Source organism: the organism of the source record quoted next, unplaced genomic scaffold (genome assembly GCF_019419815.1).
Source record: "Pyrus x bretschneideri cultivar Hongxiangsu unplaced genomic scaffold, Pyrus_bretschneideri_v1 Contig1, whole genome shotgun sequence".
Taxonomy (NCBI): domain Eukaryota; kingdom Viridiplantae; phylum Streptophyta; class Magnoliopsida; order Rosales; family Rosaceae; genus Pyrus; species Pyrus x bretschneideri.
In genome coordinates, this window is record NW_025999390.1 from 13,562,353 (window position 1) to 13,587,093 (window position 24,741).

Consider the following 24,741-nt stretch of genomic DNA (forward strand, 5'->3'; position numbering starts at 1 on the left):
CTGCTCTCTATTCAAAGCATACGGAGTGCTCTATTTATAGAGCAACTCTAAGCACACATCTTTGACAATATAATCTCCACATATCAATATTCTGCCAAGGTTTTCAACACTTTGGAAATGTTTTCAATGTTGTGGCAGCTATTCAATACTGTGGGCATTCATTACCCACTAGTATTTTCAACACTCCTTTCTTTCTTTTTTTTTCTTTTTCTTTTCTTCAATTTTATTGTGATTTTTTTTTTTATAGTTTTATGCTTTTGCTTTTGATTCGAATGCATAAGAGATTTTTCAGTTTGATCGGTATACGAGATGGTATATCATGTGTTTTTACAGAAATTTTGGGTTATATGTGTTAAAAGGTTAATAACTTAACAGTTAAAATTTTTCACCACTTACATAAAAACACATGGTGTATCATTCGTATTCCTATCACAACTAAAAATTTCTCCAAATGCAAAGATTTTACACTATTGCTTGCCTTGCCTTCTTCTTCATACACCTTTTTTTTTTTTTTTATGCCCAATCAGGCAAACTATAATCCTCTATATGGCCCTTCTTTTTTAGCCACTTGTAATGCGTAGAGATGGCAAATCAAACTAAATGAATTTTAATGATTACTCATTAACAATCTAATGAGTTGAACTGTCATCTCTAGCATTCTGTAGCGGTTCTAATAATTGTAACACCTCTCCGAAGTGCACCATGCTAAAGAGAGAGCACCAATGTCATTAATTTGGCAAAATGATTTTCACTCTTTTATTCATTTGCACACTGCCTCTGTTTCTAATTTTCTTTTGTTCTCTTTTAATTTATTTAATCTAAAACGGAAAATAAATAAGATGGTCGAAAATCACTCTCCTTAATGTATGGTTAATTATCATTATTACTGATCTAAAGGAAACATTCTGTTGTTCTTTTGTGGTTTCTCACTGGATTAATTTCTTATGGACAACTTCAGTCATTTATTTATTTTTTGGCTGAAATGCCAAGTTTTCAATAAATGGGTTTTTCAGGCATATCATGGCAGACCCATGATACAAGTAGCAAGACATTCTATACGGACTAAATATGAACATCTGTTTTATTTATTTTTATTGTAGGAAGAAAATAAGTAATGAAACTCATTTTTTCTAAAAAATAAATAAATGTATGACCTTACCCAAACCCAAAGGATGGCCTACCACTAACATGCAATATCAATTTTTTTTTTTTTTTTTTTGTTAAACGATAAATTTATTAGATTAGATGTTGGGTTAGGAAATCGACAAAATTCGAACCCACGCCTAGTTGTAAGGGCAACATTCCTGATCACAACAGCCACTTGCTATTTATTTTTATTTTATGAGCTCTGAATTGGTCTCTTCATACAAGTTACTGTCCAACCCAATGAAACTGTGGAGCATGGAATCCGGACCTTCGTCGGATTCTTTTTGTGAGGATCTCATGGATCCGTCAATCTTATTCGTTCATCGTACATCGTGTGGTCAGAAATTATTTAAATATTTTTATTTAAAATTAAAGACAAATAGTACTTCGACAAAAACTAACTGCACAATATACGATAAACGAATATAATTCACGAATTCCTAGAATCCTCACCAAAATGATCTGGAGAGAATCCTGTTGCTGGAGCATGCAAGTTGAAAGATGATGACTCTTTAACAGTAGACGACTGGGTTCCCTGATTACATCACCAGAGACCCATGGCTATAAACAAATTGGTGAAGTACTTCCTTTTTTATTCTTACGGTTATTAGTTACAGTTTTACTTGGGGTTTTTAAATCATATATTGAGTTCTGAAATAAGAAGAAATGATTTTCAAACTCTCGTTTTCACTTTCTGCACTTGTTATTATGTTGTTTGATTCTTCTCAAATTTATTCGACCTAACAGCTAAAAAGAGGAGTGCAGAAGAAAGAAAAAAGTGCGGAAATCATCTCTTGAAACAAGTCTTCCCTCAAAAATAGAAGTCATCAAGTGTTATGACATGTGCTATAGAAGACGGATCCACCTACACTTTAGATTTTCCCGTGACAATATCTAAGTCAATAGCACATTTGTTAAATATAAAACTTTTTCACATAATAGTGCGATAACATTTTGAGACATTGCCACACTGGTGTCCCATCCCGAGTATAAGTCCTCAAGCTTGGTATAAATTTAAAGTGAGAAAAAACAAACCATGTATTAAGTTCCCATGAAACTACTCGTGTTGTACGTTTGGAAGTAGCACTATGTACTGAATGTAGTACGCCCTGTCGGGCAGTGTTCCTATCTCCCCTGGCAGGCCCAACACACATGCATTTTCTACTGTGTGGGCAGACCACAATTACGGATTTGGATTTCATCCAGATCCAAATTATAGAAATCTTAAGAATTCTCATATTTTAACCATTTATCGTATATCGTGTAATTAGAAATTATTTGACTTTCTTTATTTAAAATTAAACACAAATAGTAATTAACGAAAACTGATCGCACGATATACGATAAATAGTTAGAATGTGAAAATTCCTAGGATCCCCACAAAGAGGATCCGAAGAAGATCCTCATCCCACAATTACACCTTTTTCTTCACTTCTCTTCAAAGTAAATATTATGATATTTTAACCACGACTGTTACAGCATCCAGAAGTAATATAGGCAAAAAGTACTTCTACTCGTAAGAGTATCTGCTAAAAGCCTAGAAGTTAAATCAATCTAAAGCACAGCAAAATTTTACAAAATCCTATCGCTTTTGGGAAATGTATTTACCAGTATTTCTGCTCGTAAGTGCATCTACTAGAATCCATTTCACTAGAAGCACAAGAAAATTGTAGTAAATTGCTTTTGGGTTATCCGAAAGCACCAAAAGCACTTTCAGCCATTCCAAGTGCAGGGCCAAACATGTAGTTAGCACACTAATTGATATGTACCCAGAACCAGAATTACAGCATCCAATTAAGGGTCTCAATAATCACCAACTCAAATAAATAAACCAACGGAAAATCTCACTACTGGTGGAGGTAAATAAATAAACAAAATTACTATTTACAACTAAAGCCGGATATACTAGAATTTTTTGTTTAGTTCTTTCATATGTTGAAATACAGATTCGTCATGATACATTACGCAGCAAAGCAGGCAACCTTTTCATCCGGAGAAGCGAAGCTCCGTTCAAGAAGCAACGATTGAATTCATGAATTACGGAACTTATAATTTTACATTACTGAACTTACGTTCAGGTTCACAACACAAAAATATAACTCAAGGCCTGACCTCGCATGGCAGCGGCACTATTCCTTCTGGAAGAAAGAGAGAACGAGATCCGTATGTACAGAAAACATCTGTGTGTCCACAAAAAGCTGCATGGCATTTAGGGAGGAAAAAGGATACATCAGTGTGCTTTCAGCTTTATACAATACAACTCAAAAGAGCACCCAGAGTAAGCATTGAAGAAAGATTACAAGTCACTTTCAGAAATAAAGTAAAAGGGTGGTTAAGATTTATCTTGAATAAATTGATTACAAAATACAAACACACAACACCAAAACGAACATTATCCATTCTTGAACGAGGTCACGCCTCTTTCAGAGCTTAGATTTATGTTTTCTTTGACAATTTTACTACTCACATAGACAAAAGAAAATTATCTCAAGGAACGCACCTTCATAAATGGTCGATCGCGACTAGGAAATGAGTCGATGAAACTCTCCTTCAGAAGTAATGATACCTAATTGGAGGGAAATCAGTGTCAGATCTGTAGGACTATGAACGTGCATCCACATATGAATGTTAACTAGATCTTACAAGCTAGGAATTTCCACATTCAAACAAAATTGACCGTTTGATCTGCACCATTATCATAAAAACTGAAGAGCCAAATGAATGGATATAATGATGCATTACGCTGACGTTCCATATATTTGACATTTCGACAGAACTTTGTCCATGCACGTATATATAATTATGTATTTTTCGGGAAAATTATCTTTTAAAGTACTAATCATTACAAAGAAGGTCAAGGAAAAATAATAATCCTCTAAGGCACTTGAGTCCTTAAAAGCTCTCATTGTTGGCCAACAAACTGACCTTATCATCATTGGACTGTACATTAGTAATTGTATGTGAACGGAGGTTCGAGCAAAGAGAATCCAAATAAGTTCTCAACACTCCTAGGAAACCCTTGGCAGCTACAATCTACAACCAGCAAATACATGAAAATTAAAGGTAGATGAGTAAATTTTTTAAAATCAGACACAATTGAACAAAGCATAACACACCTGTTCTTCTGTGCATTCGTACACTGGCCTTTTCCTACCCAAAAAACTCTCTCCCACAAGCTTTGCATGATAAGGACTTAAGGATGAAAATAATTCCTTATGTTGTGGTAATTGAGGTATTGTCGGCGACTTCACCTATTACATCATGAAGTGGACGAATTTAGTTTTTCTTACGAATACTTGCATTTTAATAAACATTAGTCATTAATCATACACGAGAAAAGAGAAAGTACACGACAAATGATTGAAAAAGCATGAGAAAAAGTTAAACACAAGATGTGTCAATATAAAGATTTTTCCCTTCAGTTTTATGGGCAAATTGCAGATTTGCCAACCTAAGGCCAAATTGCAGATTTGTCCATGCCCTGAACCCACAAAATTATTCTTAGAAAGAGAATTGTCTGGCACTGAAACATAATTATCTCAAAAGATGAAAGCATTCGCAACAATGTTATGCCCCTTAAGGCCCCAAAGAATGCTACTTAAGTCTCAACTAATATTCTTTTATAGTGACAAAACTATATACGAGATCATTGCAATGAATAATGACCATATGACCGAATTTAAGGTACAACTTATATGAGCCTTTTATGCATGTTCCACGAGTAGAAAAATACAATTGCTTGAAAACAACAAACCTGGTTCTTGTTGGCGTCAACTACAATTGTATTGGATAGTTTCGACTGTACTTCATATTTGTTCTTCACACCAACCTACAGAAGAAATATATGTTTAAAAACCAATCAAAGTTAGATACGATACTAAGGCTAACTAGAAAAAGGAAAAAGATGGCTTAGTTAGTGCAACGGGTTTAACAGTGATGTGTGTGTTCGGGGTTTTTGCTTGGTGGGGAAGGGGCACCACTGTTTTAATTGTTATATTACTTGGAGAAGACAAAACAGATGGAGGTTTTCCTTCCAAAAATAATTTGAGAAAATGATGGATCCAGATAGACCAACAAATACAAATTGACAAACCATAGGCCTCTTCCCTCAAATAATATGCATAACAGATAAGAACTTGAGAACTCACTATGTAAGGGACAGGTGCGTCTAAAAAGTCCAGCATGTCATTTGGTAAAACCTGGAAAGTTTATGCACATTGTTATTCACATGAAAACAGCAATGCATTTAATATATTTATAAATAGCTTGCAGGCAGTAAGCAAACTATACCGGCATTAGAAGGCTTTGCCACTGGTAGGGGCGGATCAGAGGGATAATTGATAACACAGAGGCCGACAAGATACCCTGTACACATCAGAAAACACAGATGTAAAAAGAATACATAGATTGGATTGTTAATCTTCACCAGGCCTATAAAAACTTGGAATAATATCTAATACGTACCAAATTGGAACAAATGATTACAATCTGCTTCTCCAACAGTGCTCCTGCAAACAATGTTAATACCTGCAAAGTATGAGGACAATCAAACCCAACGTCAGCCACGAAGCAAGCCTCTAAGAAAGTAACACAAATTGGCATTCATTCATATAAAGGTATAGTCAATATAGCATACTTATGTTGAGCCAATAACTAACATTTTCAAGTCGTAAGGAGCCACATATGCATGCAATAGCCCATACTGATAATGCAGTTGCTTCCTCCTCTACCAAGAAAGCACTTTGTGCCTGATAACAACCAACAGAAATACAATTCAAATGAACACGAATGTTATTAAGGAAAAAGATCAAGTAAATTCACCACACATGAGAAAGTTCGTAAAGCTATCATCAGTCTCTACCTCAGCGAATTCCAGACTCGTACTGCATGACCTCAGATTAATGGTTGAGCCCGCAGTACGTAAAATGTTTACTTTTGGTCTATGGTATTCCAAGGGATGCAGGTGGTCCAAGGGATGAAACTTAACAGTGGTACCTCTAGCAGGGCAACGTAATTGGTAGTATTCACTTATTATCTGCAATGATCCATGATTGTTTGCCTGAAAATTTGGGAAACTTTTGTCAAGAGACATTAGGTGATTCTAATTAAAAAGAGCTTCGATTCATATCTAGATTCAAGAATAAAAAGTCCTTTTTGCACCTTGGCCCATTCAAGAATATCAATGAGGTCAGAATCATCTTGGCCAGAGAAAGATGCCTCGTCCGTCACTGTAAAATCAACATCACTCCTAAAATTTCTGTCCTCACAAGGAGAGCCTTGAAAACTGCATAAAACACTTCCAAGTAATAAGTACAGAAGCTTAGACCTTAAAGTAGCCCATATCCTTCATAATTACCAACCACCACCACCCAAAACTTCAAGGGAAGAAGTACAATTGCTACCTGCAGGAAGAATCAGAGCTTTCATACTGATAGAAGCGCAGGAGAGGTAGGACAGCATTCGGTAATCTCCTTTCTACAGCTTGTTTGTTTGTAGAGAAGTCATCAACGTAGACCTCACAAACTTTAGCATTCACACCGCCAGGTTCTCTTTTGCAACTAACTATCTCAGTTTCAGGTTCAACTGGAACAACAACATTTCCACTAACCCTTCTCTTTGGCAAGTTAAAATTCCCATCAACCATTTGATAATCTAGGTGACTCCCATTTTCTGCAAATCTCCCTGATTGAGAAAACTCCGCTGTTCCATTCCGCATGTCCTCCTCAGTTCTACTACTTAGTGATACACCATCTGAAGTTTCTTCTGTAGTATCTTCAAAATTTTCACCGCTGTCATAATCCTTTGGGCTTTCTAAATCTAAAAGATCTATTCCTTGTGTTAATCGTTCCAACCTTTCCTCTGTGAAGATGCTACAGAAAATAGCAAACATATTCAAGTTGAGTAACATAGTCAAATGATAAAGATGATTGTCTAATCATAGGACCTATCAAAAACCAAAAGGGGGGCATATGTATTCCCGCGCACAACTATGAGCCAGTGCTAGATCTTACTTTCAAGAGTCCTTTAGCTGACAGTTAAAAATCTTATATGTGTTGTTTAGAAGTCACATCGGTTCCACCTTATAATGAGAAAGCTACCATAATTTTTTCCTGAACGAACTAAGAATTGACTCTTTCGTTTGTTTTTAGATTAGTTATAGCACGACCTTCGATCTAATGCATAAATAGATAGCAGGAAACACACATTTATTTTCTGCATGAATAAGTATGAGCATCCAAAACAACAATAACACACCTGTTCAATACACCAAAATGTAACTCAAATGCTGGAACCCTTGAGAGAATGCAATAACATCTATGAGTGGTTAATATATGACGGCTCAAAGATGGGCGAGAAGGATGTTTCTCTGCAATCATGGAAAGCAATCCAGAGGGTTTTTGCACTACTTCTTCTACTAACATGCAGCATCCATACAAAGTTGAATCATCAGCAACCTACAAACCAAATATTGTACAAAATGGGTCATCAGGGAAATGAAAGAAATAATTCACATTAAAGCAAAATTGAATTCTTTAGGTTCGAGCAAAACGAATAATTTCTTGTCACGTAAAGAAATTAAACTAATATAAATAACATAAAAGAAAAGGGATTATCTTCTTAAATAATGTCTCGTAACTATAACTGACAATCCATAATATCCTCTTAAACATATAAAAATCTTATCAAATTTAAGGAAAAAATTCAATCTGAGTAAATATGCTTTGCATTTTTCTTAGCAATCTTCTTCTCTGTGGGCACTTATACAACTCTAAGTAACCAGTTGTATGAATTATGGCCAAAACAACGTTGTTTCAATTATAATTTTCCGGCAACACCACTAATGCTTCTATCCTACAGCACCACCACTACATATTTATATGTCAAAAGGCAAATGCTGCAAAGTAGACAAATTTTATATTGAATTGAGGAAAATCAATAACGAAAGAGTCATGGATACATAACAGGTTATTAATTACCTGTAATCTGAATACAAAGGACAGATCGCTCCTTTTAAAATGCTCCTGAAAATAAGCATCATCATGGTCATACAAGTGTCTGAAAAGTTACATATATTTCAAATTAAGTAATAAAACAGATTCTGTGCAATAATTTTTGTTAGGACACGACGAAAGACTTCTATGTAGCAACAGTATACCATCCTGTTCCACTTTTAATAATTATCTTATAATTAGCAGAAACAGTTTAAAGTCCCATAGAAAGAAGAGTTGTTAAAAACATCCTAAAACCATAGTAAACTCAATCCACAAGTTTTCAAATTAATCTCATTTTCTAGTAGAAACTTGAAGACTAGCTAGTTAAAAAGCTTTTACATATGATTCTCTCTGGGAAAAGCTATGAAACCAGGTGAAGATTTATTGATAAAAAGCTAAAAGAAAGTAGCATAAGCATTAATTAACAGTAATACTATGAGAGCACAATGTAGCACAATACCTGTCCCAGAAGAATTTCATTTAACTCACTCATTGAAGGAGTTCTCTCAACAGCATGAACCTGAAGTCATTCACATCCAAGGGATAAATATCAGAAAATGATTATTTCCACGGTATCATTCACATCTGAGGTGTCAACAGGATGAGAAAAACATTGTCAAGAAAAAACCTAACCTCTATGCCTCCAGGAAAGCAAAATGAAAGGAGATCCTTGTATTGTAGAGGCAGCTGCTTTTCCGGAGGATAAACAAATAACACCTGGAAGTAGAAACGCATGTTAACACATAGCACTCAAATTACTTCCAAGCATCACTATGCAAACATATTGGCCATTTGGCAACAAAATCCCCACCTGAGGTTCGATATTGGGTTCTACACGAGAGTGATTCTGACTATTAAATCTTCCTGGACCATCAGACTTTCTTCCAATGTATTGCCTTTGAAGTGCCTGAATATCACAATTAGGATGAAGCCCCATAACTACCATGCTCTCAAAAAGCCTCGTTGGCTGCTTTAAAGACTTATGATCCTGCACATGTAAATAACAGAGGTGTTACGGAATCTCTTGGATGAAATTTTGGCTTCTATATGCGAATGTATTTGGAAACTAACAATACAGAACTTGTTTTTAAGATGAAGTAACTTTTCTTTGAATCATTTTAATCTATAAAAAAATGGAAGTAATGTGAAATATAGTACGTAAATTATTTATCTTGATTCTTGATTAACCCATTGCTGAATTGCATACAAATAAGTTTCATGGAAACAAACGGGTCACTGTACGAAACCGCATACCAAATACTGCAATGCCCATTGCCGCTTCTGGCTAGTCAAAACTTCTGGATTGTAAGTACCTCGCTTCACTTCAGGAGGATGTTGGAAACCTTTTAGCACTTTCGTAACACGGCGTTGTAACCTCTGAAGTGGACTGCCACCACCACCATCTTCGTTCGACGAGTATACAGCAGATGGCCGCGGAGAATGAGCCGCAGTAGCAGAGGCGCTACAGCAGCAACTGCTCTTGCAACATCTTCCGTTTGCGCAAAAAACGAGGCCCCCCAACTGGGGCTACTCGTCTCTTCATCTTTATTCATACTAAAGGGCTTCCCTCCTATCAAAAAAATCAACATTGACATCAATTCACTCAAAGCCGGAAGCTTTGAACTCACAGAACATAACGAAATAACAGGTACTTTATGATTCAATAGTTTTAGAGCTGCAACTCTCCAAAAGATCAGTTTCCTGTTGTTCCTACTGAAATCTTTAACCTTTGATGTTCACTTCAACCTTTCCGGATGATTAATTTCCAAAATTAACAATAAATTAAATAAAAACAAAAAAAAAACTTATTCTTGCTGGATTAAGCTCGTAAATCGAATTAAAAGTGCATAATTATGCTAACGTTATTCCTCTGCCTTAAAAATCGATCAGTTAACTTTCTGCTACCAAGCTCTTTCAGTTACACAAGAGAAAGAGAAACAAAATTCACATTTTTTTTTGCTAAACTTGAATTTTCCAGCTCAATCAAATAGGAAGAAATTGAACACAAAGTCCATGAAGTTCGAGCAGTAAAACACAAATAATCATCAGTGATTAGCAAAAATTGGATAATTGGAAATTATAATCATAAAAAATGGAAACCTTAGAACCTGCGCAACAAATTAATCCGAAAATTATGAACTGACCTCTGAATCTCCTTGAAATTCAACGGAGAATTTAAGAATTTCAGGAGGAGGAATCTCCGGCGGCCATGACGAAGCTTTCTTCTTCTTCTTGTTCTTCTCCTCGAACGAAATGATGGAGGAGAGGACGAGGAGGAAGGTGTTAAATTAATAATCGGCTTTAAGCTTAATTAATTTGATAAATTAATTGGTTTTAATTGCATTTTCGGACCAAAAATGAACAGAAAATACGAAGACAAAATCGAAAAATAAAAGCATTTGACTGTTTATATATAGAGAGACATTTGATTTGACTGTGCGTCGAAAATGGATGAGAAAAAAAGCAGGGACGGTCAGTAACGGCAGTCGGCAGTTGTTTCTTCGGTTCGCGTTTGTGCGCGTACCGTCAGTAAATTCTTTCTCTTGCTTCGGATGACAGGTTTGTGTTTGGTTACGGCTGCATGGGCATCCCGCAAGTACTACTCACACTGTCGCGTATGGTTATTAATTTAAATACTGTAATGCAAATATCATATCAAACTTAATAATTATTGATATACCGATGATATCTATTTCTTCCTTGATGACGATAATTTTTTTAATAAAACAATTGCGTTGATGGGTTAGATAATTAGTTGTCAAAGATAACGAATAGATCAAACCAGCACACTTAGTGGGATTTTTCTTTTTGTCATTATTATATAACATTATCTACCTCAATGATAATATTCTAAATGAAGTTGTTAAAGAGAATGAATGGATCAAACCCGCACATTTAGTGGGTTTTTCTTTTTGCCACCACGTTGTAGCGTCATTTGCCTCAACGACAATGTTCTAAATGGAGTGTTAGATACACAATGTTACAATAATACATAATTGTCAAATTAGTTATCATAATTTATAACATTTCACTTATAAGTTGCAAAACATTACTACTTATAATTCATATATTTATTTTTAATACGACGATATCTACCTAAGGGGTGAAGAAAAAAATAATAGCAAATTCGTCATATACGAGACTCAAATCTACCTCTCAGTTACAAGTAAAAAATAATACTACCAGACCAGACCATCTACTATGTGGTGCGTGAGTTTAATTGTGAAGTTCAATATATGCCTCATTTGGTTTCTAAAATTAGATTGAAATGGATAATCCCTCAAGCTATACTAAAGGTAAAGTAGACTAGTAAAAAAAAATTAGGCCTCACGTATTAAAATTTTAATAATATAACAATCACGTATTAAAAAAAATTAGGCCTCATGATATACTTCTTGTGCGTCACATTAGAACCCAATCCTTTCTGTGTAGTTAATATTGTTTGTTCAAAATAAAAAAATTTCTTGATTATTTATATTTTCTCCTTTTTTAAATATCATCTTTATTCTTCTGTACTAGCGGCGTTGCTCTCTCTCTTTGGTACACACGGGCGCGCAATGCGCCGTTCCTCGGTCCACATTTTGGGGTTGGTGAGGTGTAAATACTTATACTGTTCCCAGGGGGATATGGGGACACGTGGCGCGATGGGTTCTTTTACTCATTTTTCTTCTTAATATTTTTGTTGTTTATTTTTATTTAAATTTTGTTTATGTAACTTACAAAAAAACCAAATTTGTTTTTCTAACTAAAAAGAGTTAGGCATTGGGCAATGGAAGTGTAGGGCATGCTTAGGGTGACAAAATTGTCCCCTTGCTACTCATGTTGCTAGGGGTGGGGACCACATGCCACTTCAGCTAAAAGATTAGCCCTAAGTTGGATGACCAACATGACTTCATCATTGCTAACGGGCCGCAGTAGGACACTTCAGTTCTTGTAGCTTTCAATATCCAAATTGTACCTACCAAACCCTAGCAAAGAAATGGAGAAAACAAAAAATCAAATTATTAGGGTTTGTGCATTTGAGGAGTATGGATTAGTGAAAATTCTTTAGCTTAAATATAGATAGAATGGGTTAGTATTGCGACAGATCTAAAGTTCGATTTCTTCATAACATAATCGAATATTTTAAAAGTTTTGGTACAATCAGTTAAGATTAATACATCCTAAAATTTTAAACATGTAAAATTGGTGTTCAAGGTTATTTTGTGGGTCAAGTAGTCAGTAAATAAGAAGAGGTTAGCTGAAAGATGGAAAAACTCTTAGATAGAAATCAATAGAGATTAACTTTCGTGTAAGAAGAGGAAATTAGATGATAAAGCATAACTTATCCAAAAGACAAATAGAGATTGATGTTACAAGAGAATCAAACCACCATAATTATGGATCATTAAAATGCAATTGTAACTCTTAGTACTAAGGAATGGTTGGAAGTATGAAGGGCTATTTCCATGTTAACCAAAAGGAACAACAAACGGGACACCTCCTCTTTCTTTTTATTTTCCCTTTCACAAATGCTAAATGTAAAATCATGTACTTTTTCAATAATATATTCATATCATGTTTTTGTTGATTCCCATCTTAATCGACTTTGATTTCCAATTGAATGCGTAAAGATTTTCAATTTTATATGTACAATATATTTTTATTACACACGATATTATACATTAATTTATACTAAAAATAAGAGAAAAAATCTGAACCCGAAATATGATAAATTGAAGATAAAAACTTTTACCATCAAGACAATCCATAGCTTAAATATATAAATTTCAATTCAACATGTATAGATTTTTTTTGTATATGTATTTACGAATATTCAATATGCATACATTTATATAGATGAAAGAGTTGGGGGTGTATTTTTATGACCTTTCATTGCCTTGTCATGCCATGCCATTGCACATGTTCCCAAGTGGCAAACGTGCTGCTGACTTTGGTGGCACGTATCAAGCCAGACGAGGCTCAAGTCTCTTGCCAATGCAATTATGCACTTCTTGGAAAGTATACATGTTAAGGATATTTTGTGAATATTGAGTAAACAAGACATTGCTTACACGCCTATCCTTCTTAAGATTTAGACCGCTATCGCATCGATTAAGTCCCCGTGTTTAATACGAGAGATTTTTTAACGTGATCAGAATATTAGATAGTACATTATGTGTCTTTATACAAGTGGTAAGATTATTGTATTAAAATATTAATAACATAAAAAGAAAAATTTCCTACCATTTATATAATAACATGTAGTGTACCATTTATGTTACTAGCATAAAAAAAAATTCTTGTTTAATAGAGTAGAGCATGCTTTGCTTTTAGGATTGGAAAAGAGGAAATCCTTTATTATTGGTGCTAGTGTCCTAAGATCGTGTTTTGGAGAGCAGTTTAAAAGATATGAGTTCAATAGTTAATGCAGTGTTTTGTGTCAATGATAAAATGTTATGTAGATAAAAACTTACATATATAATTGTATCATTAGGATAGAACACAACGATGACAATTTATATGTACCATAAGTCCTCATTGGCAATTTTATGTCTTGATATGAGTTTGAGTTCAATTATAAAAATCAAACCAACATTTTGAATTCAATGGGTAAGTAGTGCATTTCAACTCATTATTAGACCTCGTCACTAGGCCGTCTTAGCCGTCTTAGTCTCATAGGTCAAAGATTGACCAAATCGACAAAGTGGGCCTACTAGAATGTCGTACAAATTGGGCCTAATTCAATCACATTTCTCAAACCCAAATCAAAATCTTACCCATTTCCGACCACAAAATCGCTAACAAACAAGAACAGAGTCCAGTGAACTTGACGGTCAAACACGTCTTTAAGTAACAGTCTATCAGAGTACTTCAGTGTTTAAGGCTACTTAGGCAACTTAATTCTCTTAAATAAATAGTAATTGTTCAATTGCATCTTAAATTGAATAGTCCAAACAATTCATATTAAAATATTATTATTTTTATTTTATAAAATAATAAAAGATAACTTTATTTTTTATTTTGAATAATAATAAAAGATTACTTGGAAGGATTCGAAAATATTAAAATGTAGTGTAAAATGAAAGAACATAGTTACATATTTATAGAAAACTTATAATTTTTGTATATTTTTAATTAGTTTTTTTTATATTTATCATTTTTATAATTTTTAATAATTTCTATAATTTTTAATAATTTAAATTGTGGTTGACGTTATGATGACGTCAGTTTCACGTCACATAAGCAGGATGTTGCACTAGATGATTATTGTTTGAATTCTCCATCGAGCTTGCCTTGAGTCCAATTGCCTGAGTGGGCCAACGTGTTTTGAGGAGGGGAGAATAGTGGATTGTGTTGCCTATCCCCAAGGCAATAAGTTACGATGGAGTTACTCTTAGAGATGACATTTTGTACACAACTCTTTAACCCGATCCAATTCACTCGCTAAAATCAATATTTGGATAAATACTTAACGGGTCACGTTAATAACGATTCATCTCGTTAATAACCAATTAATAATGATTCAGTTTGGTTTGGTTCGGGTCTCACTCACAAAATCGTAAATCACCAGCTGAGGAAGAGACCCTTTTTGGCTTTTTGCACCTCATTCAACTCTGCAGCTTCTCCATGCATTTTCCCCCTCGGGCCCCTCCCTCCATTTCCACAGGTCGATCCCTCCATTTCCACACGTCGATCACCATCATCCCATATGGAGAAAGAGGGTAATCCAACCGGATGTTTTTCCCCATTGTTTTTTCTCTATTAAACTTATTGGTGTTCGTTAAAGTGAAAGTGTGAAACGATAAATTTATGTGAACATGTATTAACAGTTGAAATGAATGATCCCTTAACTGAAGGTTTGGATTTATGAGCTTAACGTGTTGAGGTTGAATGCTTTGTTGACTTAACGTGTCGAATAGAACTCAACCCAAATCTGCAAAAACTAGAAAATTTTAACAAAACACTTATGATACTGTTTACTTTAACAAAAACTAATACTTTTACTTTACAAAGTCACTCTTAATAATTCATTTACAACACCAACGTTTAATTCGGGAAGTACAATAATCCCCACGTGAATTTCATTGCCATTTGTAAAGGCCAATGATTCACTCCGTTGTGGGTCCCACCAACGATGACCGTCCACCACCATTAAAACCCACAAACGAGGAGCAGCAGTAATCAAAGAGTCCACCATCATCGCAACGCCGTCGCCTCAGGAACCACGCGTCCACAGCCGTCGGATCACCGACATTCCCTGATTATAAAGTTCCCTTCTTTTCTTCTACTTATTGTAATTTTTATTTGCTTCATTTCTCGTCCTTGGATTTTAACCGTTCGATCTGAGATCGGCAAAAATGGCGGAGGCGTCGTCGCAGGGAGGGCCCACCACTCTGTTTTCTCCGTACAAGATGGGGAAGTTCAATCTCTCTCACAGGTCAGTCCATCCTCCTTGTTCTTGATGATCCAGTGCCTCGCTGCTGCATCAAGTTTGCTGCTCCCTTTTTCAGGACCGTTCACAGTTGGTCGGAGGTTCCGATTTCTTTGGAAATCCGCGAGGGCATATTTGTCAATCTATTGTTTAGTTTAGGATGTGTTTTGACGGGTTTGCCCTATTTTGCAGGGTTGTACTGGCGCCGATGACGAGGTGCCGGGCGTTGAACGGAGTGCCGCAACCGGCGCTGGCTGAGTACTACTCTCAAAGGTCAACTGTCGGCGGCTTTCTCATCAGCGAAGGCACTATAATCTCCGACACTGGCGCCGGGTAATTTTGTAATTTCTCCTTGTTTGTCATTGGTTGGGGCCCGCATTATGCGTCTTGAGTGGCGTTTAAGGGATTTGGATCCTCTCCGAGCTCAAGGGAGAGGATCCTTCGACAGTAACTTTTTTTAAAATTATAATAATTATAATCGTTGCATGAAAATCTAACTGCCTACGTGTTGGTATGCTTTTCTTGGGCTTCCGGGAGGATCTAAATCCGAAAGAGAACTAGAAGTAGAATTAGTTTGTCAAAATTGACTGTACTAGTTTTCTATAGTACTCGATACAATAGGTAAGACAATGTCTAGTATAATCCTTGATTTGTTTCGTCTATGAGTGGACTTGTTTAATATGCAATTTTGATTCACAACCTAATAACGTAAAATGTCAGACGGTTAAATGTTAGTGCCCATTTGTGTCCTTGGATTTCAAATTTGGGGATTTAGATATATTACAAGGTTAAATTGTTTTCTAGATTATTACTATCTGTGTTTGCGACGGTTTGAATGACAAACGAAGGTGGAAAACAGAGGAATTTCAAACGATTCTTCGCATAAAGTTACTTCAATTTTATTTTACATACAGTTCATCGTGTTATTTCGGATCCATTCGTTCTTTGATATTTCTTCTCCAAATGGTGTCTTAACGATACTGAATTGTTAATGTGGAAGCAGGTTTCCGCATGTTCCTGGGATTTACAACGACGAACAGGTGGAGGCATGGAAGAAGGTGGTGGACGCAGTTCACGCCAAAGGCGCCATTATTTTCTGTCAACTTTGGCACGTCGGTCGTTCATCTCATGAAGGTAAACTTCACATTCTCTTAATTGTTAAAGACTTAAAGTAGATTTTGGCTTAAGGTTTGGAGCAGCCAACTGATTGGTTTTACTTGTAATTTGATTAATGATTTAGTTTATCAACCCCGTGGGGGAGCACCAATATCATCAACCAACAATCCCATTTCAAAGAGGTGGAGAATTCTTTTGCCGGATGGCTCTCATGGTCCTTACCCTACGCCTCGAGCCCTTGAAACCCATGAAATTCCCCAAGTTGTGGAGCAATATCGTCAGGCTGCCTTGAATGCCATTCGTGCAGGTTGGTTTCTATCGCCATTTTTCATTTCTATGTTTCCTTTTCGTATAGCTTTGAGGTCTTATGATCAATTTTCTTGTTGCTTAGGTTTCGATGGAATTGAGATTCATGGGGCACATGGCTATCTCATTGACCAATTTTTGAAAGATGGGATCAATGATCGAACGGATGAGTATGGTGGATCGGTTGAAAACCGGTGCAAGTTCTTGATTCAGATAGTTCAAGCAGTGGTTGGAGCAATAGGTGCTGATAGAGTTGGTGTCAGAATTTCACCGGCTATTGATCACATGGATGCCATTGACTCTGATCCACTTATCCTAGGTCTGGCAGTGATTGAAAGGCTCAACAAGCTTCAACAAAACTGGGGCTCAAAACTGACCTATCTTCATGTAACTCAGCCTCGTTACGCAGCTTATGGTCAAGCGGAAGCTGGAAAACCTGGCAGTGATGAAGAGGAAGCTGTGTTTATGAGGACCTTGAGGAAAGCATATCACGGTACATTTATTGCTAGTGGAGGGTTCACTCGAGAGCTTGGAATGCAAGCTGTGGCTTCTGGGGATGCTGATTTGGTGTCCTACGGTCGCCTTTTTATTTCAAACCCTGATTTGGTCCTGAGATTTAAGCTTAATGCACCCTTGACCAAGTATAACAGGAAGACCTTCTACACACAAGATCCTGTTGTTGGGTACACTGACTACCCTTTTCTGAACAAATCAAACGGGAAAGTGGAACCCCTCTCCCGTCTTTGATTTCAATGTTTTGCAATTTTTACTTGTACCATTTGGATTTTGAATTATTTGGTTCAAATAATATAAGGTTATTTGGTTGTTTACATGATTTTGAGATGATTTAGCTTTTGTTTAGGAATACTTCTGACAACGCTAAAAAGTGAAGAAAGAATACTCTTTTGACTATTTTTGGCAAAAACTGAATAGCGCTTCTGGGTCGTGGAAGCATTTAGTGACATTGATTATGAATGCCTGGCGTGACATCAGTTTGTTTCCCTCTCAGTGCCTGGACTGCTGAGGGGTTGGGTTCAAAGAGCCTCATCTTCCCGACACCATATATTTTATAGAGATTAACTACTTGTGTTTCAGAAGGCAGGTCACTGCATTCCATAGAAAGCACCTGTGTCGGGTGAAACTTCGATGAGGCCTATATGGTTGTGGATTGTTGCTGTAAAGGATAGAATGAGTGCAATCCAGTGCAGCACTTTCTGATCACTGAGGGCAACTAAATAGCTGAGAATATTTCTGAATATTTTTCATCCCATTGAGAGGAGACTATAATTGCGAGAGTTGACCTAGCAAGGACTAAATCCTTAAAGTCGCAATTTGCAGCAGGAATACGAGTTTTAAAAGACATTAGGCGCAAGTCAGGTAGTGAGCTGGAGCTTAGTGCCTAGGCGAGGCTTGGGCACCGCCTAGGCAAACTAGGCGAATTTAAGAAAATTTATTATATATCATATAAATAAGTGTTTGTTTACAATTAATATATATATACATATATATAGCTAGTTGGTTACTCCAATGCTAATTTAGCAGTCAGTTAAGTCCAAAAAGGAAAGGTCTATTAAGTAATAACCTTATTTAGTGATTTTCGTTTTGGACCCTTCTTGTTTGGTGAAAAAGCCCATAAAAATAAGTCCATTCATGTTGATATTGCAAGTCGTCATTTAGCCTAAATGTTTATTCAAAATGTAATCAATAAATGAGGTGTTTGTTGTATTAAGGGATTAAAGTTAAATTTTAATCTTACATATCGTTTTAGTCTAAAAGTCATCATTTTTAAAGATTAGAATGAAGTTTCGTATAAAATATTTATTCAAGTTCGAATAAATACACCATATCCCACTTTTTACTTCTTCATTTGCTATATCAATGAATATCATAGTAGCTCTAAAAAAAATTGACCAGAACAATATATATTTGTAATGAGTTTAATGCCTAGATGTGGTTAATTAGTCTGATAGTAGATACTAGTTGAGTAGAGCAATGCACTTCCACCTTCGCACTCGAGTTGAATTATTCATCTTAGAAAAATATTTAAGACACAAATTTCAAGTTCATGGAGACTTTTTATTAATTTCACGATGGATGCATAAGTTTTCTTGAAGGTTTGTCTTTAAAATACAGGATAAACAGGTTGCTTGTTAGGATAAAAAAGTCCCCAGTGTTGCTCCACGCCACTAGGTTTCCGATTCTCGTTGAACATGGCAAAAATGTACCCTTCAATGTAAGCACCACGTTTTTTTGGAGTCCCTACTTTCGATGTTATGTGTTTCACAAAATGCCTGTTATATGTCCCTGCAAGGTTTGGAGTGGTGAAATTTCCATTCCCGTCTGAAGGCCATCCACTTTCTGACACCACAACACCGACATCACCCCCTCCGGCTTTCTCCATTGCCGCAAAAAAAGCATCAACCATGGCATCAAACAGGTTGTAATAGCTCAACGACCCGTCCCGAACCACGGGGCTTGTTGCAGTAAATTGGGCGTAGTCCAAGCGTACATTCGTAGGGTCTGATGCATAGGCGAAGTAAGGATACACATTGATCATAAGGGGTGACCCTTTCGCGGATAAAAAAGAAAGAATGCCACTCATAACACTGCTTGCTTCTGATGTGAAAGCACCACTCGAAGGCGGATAGGAAGATTGTAAGGCATTTCCGGGCAAAACGGTTGTCACCTTAATACCGTGTAAGTTTTTATCGTCGAGGATTTTTTGTAGATAATTCATTACAGGCAAGACATACCCTCCCAAGGAACCAGGAATAACCTCATTACCAACAGCAATGAAGTTGAAGTTAACGTCATTTAGGTAGGGTTCTACATTGGTATTAAACCATGAGTTCACGGCGTCTTGACTTGCTGCCAAATCTGCTAAGTCTTGGTTTCGAATGTCCAGGGTGATATTGATGTTGCTTCCTTTCAGCGCTTGGAGTGCTGCGGTGTTAGGTTCGAAAAGCCTCATTTTTTCAATCCCGTATTGTTTGTAGAGGCTAATCACTTCTGGTGCAGAAGGCAGGTCACTCCCTAGCATTCCATAGCAAACGCCTATGTCAGCTGATGCTTCCATATGGCCTGCATAGTTTTGAATAGTTGCTACAAAGGAGAGAACGATTGCAACCCAATGCAATGGTACCATCGCTTTTGATCACCGACGGCCCGTTGATCAACGTGTCTACACTAATTATGCAGCAAAAGATCCTGTAAAAAAAAAAAAAAAAAAAATCGAATAATCGAAAAAGATAATATTTCATTCTAATCAGATATAGACGATGAGATGGTCATGATTAGAGCTGAAGTCTACAACTAAGTTGACGTTGATGAAATTGACATTGTTATAAGTGAGCATGCCTACAATATTAGATGTCGAATAAAAAAATTAACACCCTATTCTAAACTATAGGACGGGGATTCGAAATTGAATGTAGAGGTAGGAGCACATTGCTCAAGTCAACTTAACTAGGCATAAGTTTGCAGCAAATTTATCAAAAAACAGAGCCTAAAAACTTTGATATTTAGTGGATAACAGTATATATAGGGGGTGTGATATCCACACATCCTTTTTTACTTCTCATACATCTTTTTAATTTTCCTCCGTCAGATCGGATGAATTAAAAAAATGAAATGATAGAAATCAACAAAGTGTGTGTAAGAAGTAAAAAGACTTGTGTGGATAACACACGCCTATATAATATGAAGGTAACACAATCTCAACGAACTTAAGCGTAAACCGGCAGCTACTGGCAGGATTAGATTACCTGATTAATGAAATGAGTAACTGAGGTCTCTCTATCTAAAACAACTTGAGCCTTGGATTAAATGAAGAGTAATCTTTTCCATATATATATACTAATAAAAGTACAACACTCAATTAATATGCCCTGATTTGAGATGCTTGTCTGGTTAATTGTATCCTGATTGTTTAACTTTTCCTCAGATTTTCTTTTATGCATAGGGGTTTTCTGTGGATGCCGCTATTCAATTTTAGGTCAGTCCTGTTCATTTTTATTTTGCGTATTTTCTCATTCTTTGTTACATTATTTAATTTAATTTGGTTGCACTAATCACTCTACTGGACCTCTCTTTGTTCTTTTACGTATGCAATTAATTTCTGCAGATTCTTTTCTTCCTGAAATATCGTTCATTGAAGTTCATTTAAACAAAATCCAACAGTGAAATAGTACATTAATAATTTTGTAATACAATATTTAGTTAATATTTTTGTGTGTATAATCAATGGGAAGTTTTTCATTTTTTTAATGGAAATAGAGATGAATTAGACGAGATTAGATATTCATCAATATCACATGAGGCACCAACCTTCTCTGAAGAGAAAATGACCATTGAACCCACAATCAATGGGAATATATTAGTGTTTTGGACAACTTTGCAAACAAAATTTATGTACGGAGATTTTGTCTCTTTGGCTGAAACTGAAGGATGGCTGGCTTACCACCCTTCTGATGATAACCTTAGCCATAAGCTCACAACCTTATCTTGATGAATGCTGCTATACCACAAACCGTAAAATACAATTTTAGGACTGCACCAGCAGTGCACCTATAACTACTACTTGGGTCTCGAATCTCGATTCTTAAACATAGGATGGATTCTATATGTCACTGGGAGCATATGTTTCTTTGTGTGAGTATACCACTGCTAGGGTTTATACTCACACAAGGATATACTCCTGGTGACACCCAAGTGCTAGAGTTTACTTTGAGATTAATATGATATATATGCAATCTGCAATATTTATAGTTAGTCTGCATTGACTGATATTGTAATGATAAGGTGAAATATTGAAAAATATTAAGTTACTATATATACATGGAGATAGAATTTGAAGAGACTTTTCAGAATTCCAAATAGTGAAATCCAATTACGCTGCGACAAGGGGAATTTCTGATATCCACACATTTTCCCATTTCCTGCCCCCTTTTAGCATGTCAAAATGTCTTCTTATGCCTCCCCATGCATGACTCAAGGACCACAATCTTTCACCATTTTCGGACTCTCCTCGTTAATTTCAACCTTGGATTCTTAGGTCACAATTGCAAAGTTTGATGTAGAAACATTTCGGATGAAATTAATTCCTTGCATATCAGCTGGAGGAGCAAGCTAGAGTCTTTGAGTACCTCAATTTGGTTGCCAATCTGCAATGCAGTTGGCTGTACTGCTTCTGCTTGATTGATATAGAGCTAGAGAACACAGTCGGGAAATCTGATATTCGTTTAGTGGAACACTGAAAAAAAAAAAAAAATCTTATAATACTACAAGGGATTGTTAATTGAACTACAAAAGATTTAGGAGCTCAAAAATAACAGTATGAGTTAACTGTGGGTCGGTAGTTTTTGTGTACATGATGTCTTTATGTTTTTGCATTTTTCAAAAGCGAAAAGATGCTTCTTGTTGTTATGTGAAGAAAATATCTTTAACCACATGCATCACAGTTTGAAGTCTGTCGTTTGCTTTGTTCGTAGACGTATATACGTATAATATCACTATCGTGGGCATATTCCAAATAACAAATTGCAAACGGCACAAGATCATATTCACTTTATCCCACTATATAGAGTCCTAATTTCCTCATCAAGAAACACCCGAAAAAAGGCTAAAACTGAAAAAATACCATTCGCTTGGAGAAGATGATTTTCCCTATCTTCTTTACATTTGCTCTCCTCCTCTCCTCCTCCTTTGCTTCTGTGCAAGACTTCTGCGTTGCAGACTACAAAGCTCCGGAGGGCCCTGCAGGCTACTCTTGTAAAAAGCCAGCAAAAGTTACGGTAGATGATTTCGTGTACTCAGGCCTAGGCATTGCCGGCAACACCACAAATATCATCAAAGCTGCAGTCACCCCTGCATTTGCTGCTCAATTTCCTGGTGTGAATGGCCTCGGCATTTCACTTGCACGCCTAGACCTAGATGCGGGTGGAGTTATCCCATTCCACACACACCCTGGGGCTTCTGAAGTCCTACTTGTTGCGCAAGGAACAATAATTGCTGGGTTTGTTTCCTCAGCTAACACGGTTTATCTGAAAACTCTTAAGAAGGGTGACATTATGGTGTTCCCTCAAGGCCTATTGCACTTCCAAGTGAATGGAGATAAAGGCTCCATCCCTTGCATACGTTAGCTTCAGTAGTCCAAGCCCCGGTCTGCAGATTCTGGACTTTGCACTGTTCCAAAACGACTTACCTACTGAATTGATAGCGCAGACCACTTTCCTCGATGTTGCTCAGATAAAGAAGCTTAAGGGTGTTCTTGGTGGTACTAATTAGATTGTCTCCTTTCCATCCCCCGTCTTCAGGGGGTTATTCCATGTCTTTTTGTTTTCTTGTTGTGATTGAGAATAAAAGAGTGCTCTATTGTTGTATGCTTGTAGAAGTATTATTCTATGCTTCCGTCTGACCAATGTAGCAACAATTGTATTGAAGGCAATGCATCCTCTGATCGATATTCGTTCTTTTTATATAATTTCTATTTTATTGAGGTAACCTGCTTAATTTTCAATCAAGAAATAAGAACACTAGTGTACCTTATCCGCTGCAAATTGCACGAGTATCGCAATGCTTCTGATTTTGGATAACTCATATATATAACTCCACCTCCATCTCATGATCGACTTCTTTCAATGAAAGTTTCAGGGATTCGCACCTACCATAAACTCCTACCCAGTCGTGAACTTCCTTTACGTTTAAGGAGACGAAGGGGAGTTCTCATTACACAGGATGGATTCGTTCCCTATTCCTACGGCTTAGAAGACTCAAGCTCCGCCCCCTTCACTCTCTCTATAAAAAAAGCCCTCTTCACCTTAGCGTTTCATACTAAGCTCTTTGATCCTTGAGGCTACTTTATTGTGCTTAGGGTTAAGGTTAAGACAGGTAGTATACTATATATGATTATTCGGATCGGCAAGAAGCCCTCTAACATATGTAAATATCAAACATATTATGAAATTATGAATAATGGCAGCGTTGTTGAAAATTCACAATATAAAAAAAATAGCAAGGAACCTCAAACATGAGGCACATGAATTTGTAGTGCAGGAAGTTCATCGAGTGCCCAAGGGCAATACCGAAAACCCTGCTAAAAACCAGGTCATTATCCATATTCTCTGATATTATTGTTATTTTTAATCCATAGTTTACTGTAGATTGGTTCATATTCATGCAGAAGCGATGTTGATGCAGCGCAAATCAAGAGATTATTTCTCAATTTGTAATAAATTAGGTATTTTATTTTATTTTTCATATTACTTAATTAAACAAGGCAATTAAGTATTTTCGTTATTTATATTTTATTTCATGTTAAGACTGTAGGTTATTTTTTTCTATTTAAGCACAATGTAATTTAGGATTTAGGAGACTTTTGGAATATTATTATTGAATTTTACTCTTTGAGAGGCAAGGATTCCTTTCGTTTTATCCCTTTCTAGTGTGTCCGTTTAATGTGCGGTTGTTGTTGATGTGTGCACTTCTGCATCTGTATCAGATGTGGTGTTGGATCCATGAAGTAATGATTAAGGTGAAGGGAGAAGAATCTTACAGTTAAGATACACACAACGACACAGAACTGGGAAAGACTTTTGACCATAAGTAATGAAATCCAAGAACCCTGCAAGAAGGGGAGTTTCGGATATCCACAGAATTCCCATTCCCGTGACGCCTTTTTGTCTGTAAAAATGTCTTCTAACCATATCTCAAGGACCACAATCTGCTCACCATTTTCGAATTCTCTTGATGGACTTCAAATCTTAGGAC

General features: G+C 36.3%; 4 protein-coding genes across 4 annotated transcripts; 2 read left to right on the top strand and 2 right to left on the bottom strand.

Annotated features, from left to right (window-relative positions):
• Positions 1-3,049: 3,049 nt before the first annotated feature.
• On the bottom strand, positions 3,050-9,704 carry LOC125478811. The gene is given in 19 exon segments (XM_048587445.1): positions 3,050-3,344; positions 3,647-3,712; positions 4,072-4,179; positions 4,263-4,397; positions 4,901-4,975; positions 5,295-5,345; positions 5,437-5,511; positions 5,611-5,673; positions 5,805-5,894; positions 6,008-6,205; positions 6,307-6,430; positions 6,549-7,016; positions 7,402-7,601; positions 8,124-8,168; positions 8,599-8,658; positions 8,772-8,855; positions 8,950-9,126; positions 9,393-9,599; positions 9,602-9,704. Coding segments are annotated over 19 exon segments (2,385 nt in total). The 5' UTR covers positions 9,692-9,704; the 3' UTR covers positions 3,050-3,275.
• Positions 9,705-15,289: 5,585 nt separating this feature from the next.
• LOC125478814 (12-oxophytodienoate reductase 3-like) lies at positions 15,290-17,804 on the top strand. The gene is made up of 5 exons (XM_048587449.1): positions 15,290-15,558; positions 15,745-15,885; positions 16,556-16,686; positions 16,793-16,975; positions 17,060-17,804. The coding sequence occupies exons 1-5, from the start codon at positions 15,479-15,481 to the stop codon at positions 17,719-17,721; spliced, it is 1,197 nt and encodes a 398-aa protein (XP_048443406.1). The 5' UTR covers positions 15,290-15,478; the 3' UTR covers positions 17,722-17,804.
• Positions 17,805-18,791: 987 nt separating this feature from the next.
• LOC125470535 (probable glucan endo-1,3-beta-glucosidase BG4) lies at positions 18,792-20,266 on the bottom strand. The gene has a single exon (XM_048569767.1). The coding sequence runs from the start codon at positions 20,117-20,119 to the stop codon at positions 19,097-19,099; it is 1,023 nt and encodes a 340-aa protein (XP_048425724.1). The 5' UTR covers positions 20,120-20,266; the 3' UTR covers positions 18,792-19,096.
• Positions 20,267-22,559: 2,293 nt separating this feature from the next.
• LOC125470557 (auxin-binding protein ABP19a-like) lies at positions 22,560-23,448 on the top strand. The gene is given in 2 exon segments (XM_048569825.1): positions 22,560-23,096; positions 23,098-23,448. Coding segments are annotated over 2 exon segments (630 nt in total). The 5' UTR covers positions 22,560-22,628; the 3' UTR covers positions 23,260-23,448.
• Positions 23,449-24,741: the final 1,293 nt, after the last annotated feature.

What these genes read in the sequence shown, in the direction of transcription:
- LOC125478814 (XM_048587449.1), top strand. Translation starts at nt 15,479, where the DNA reads ATGGCGGAGGCGTCGTCGCAGGGAGGGCCCACCACTCTGTTTTCTCCG. An exon ending in CGGTCGTTCATCTCATGAAG is followed by an intron (nt 16,687 to 16,792) that starts GTAAACTTCACA and finishes TTAATGATTTAG; the next exon opens with TTTATCAACCCCGTGGGGGA. An exon ending in CTTGAATGCCATTCGTGCAG is followed by an intron (nt 16,976 to 17,059) that starts GTTGGTTTCTAT and finishes CTTGTTGCTTAG; the next exon opens with GTTTCGATGGAATTGAGATT.
- LOC125470535 (XM_048569767.1), bottom strand. Translation starts at nt 20,119, where the DNA reads ATGGTACCATTGCATTGGGTTGCAATCGTTCTCTCCTTTGTAGCAACT.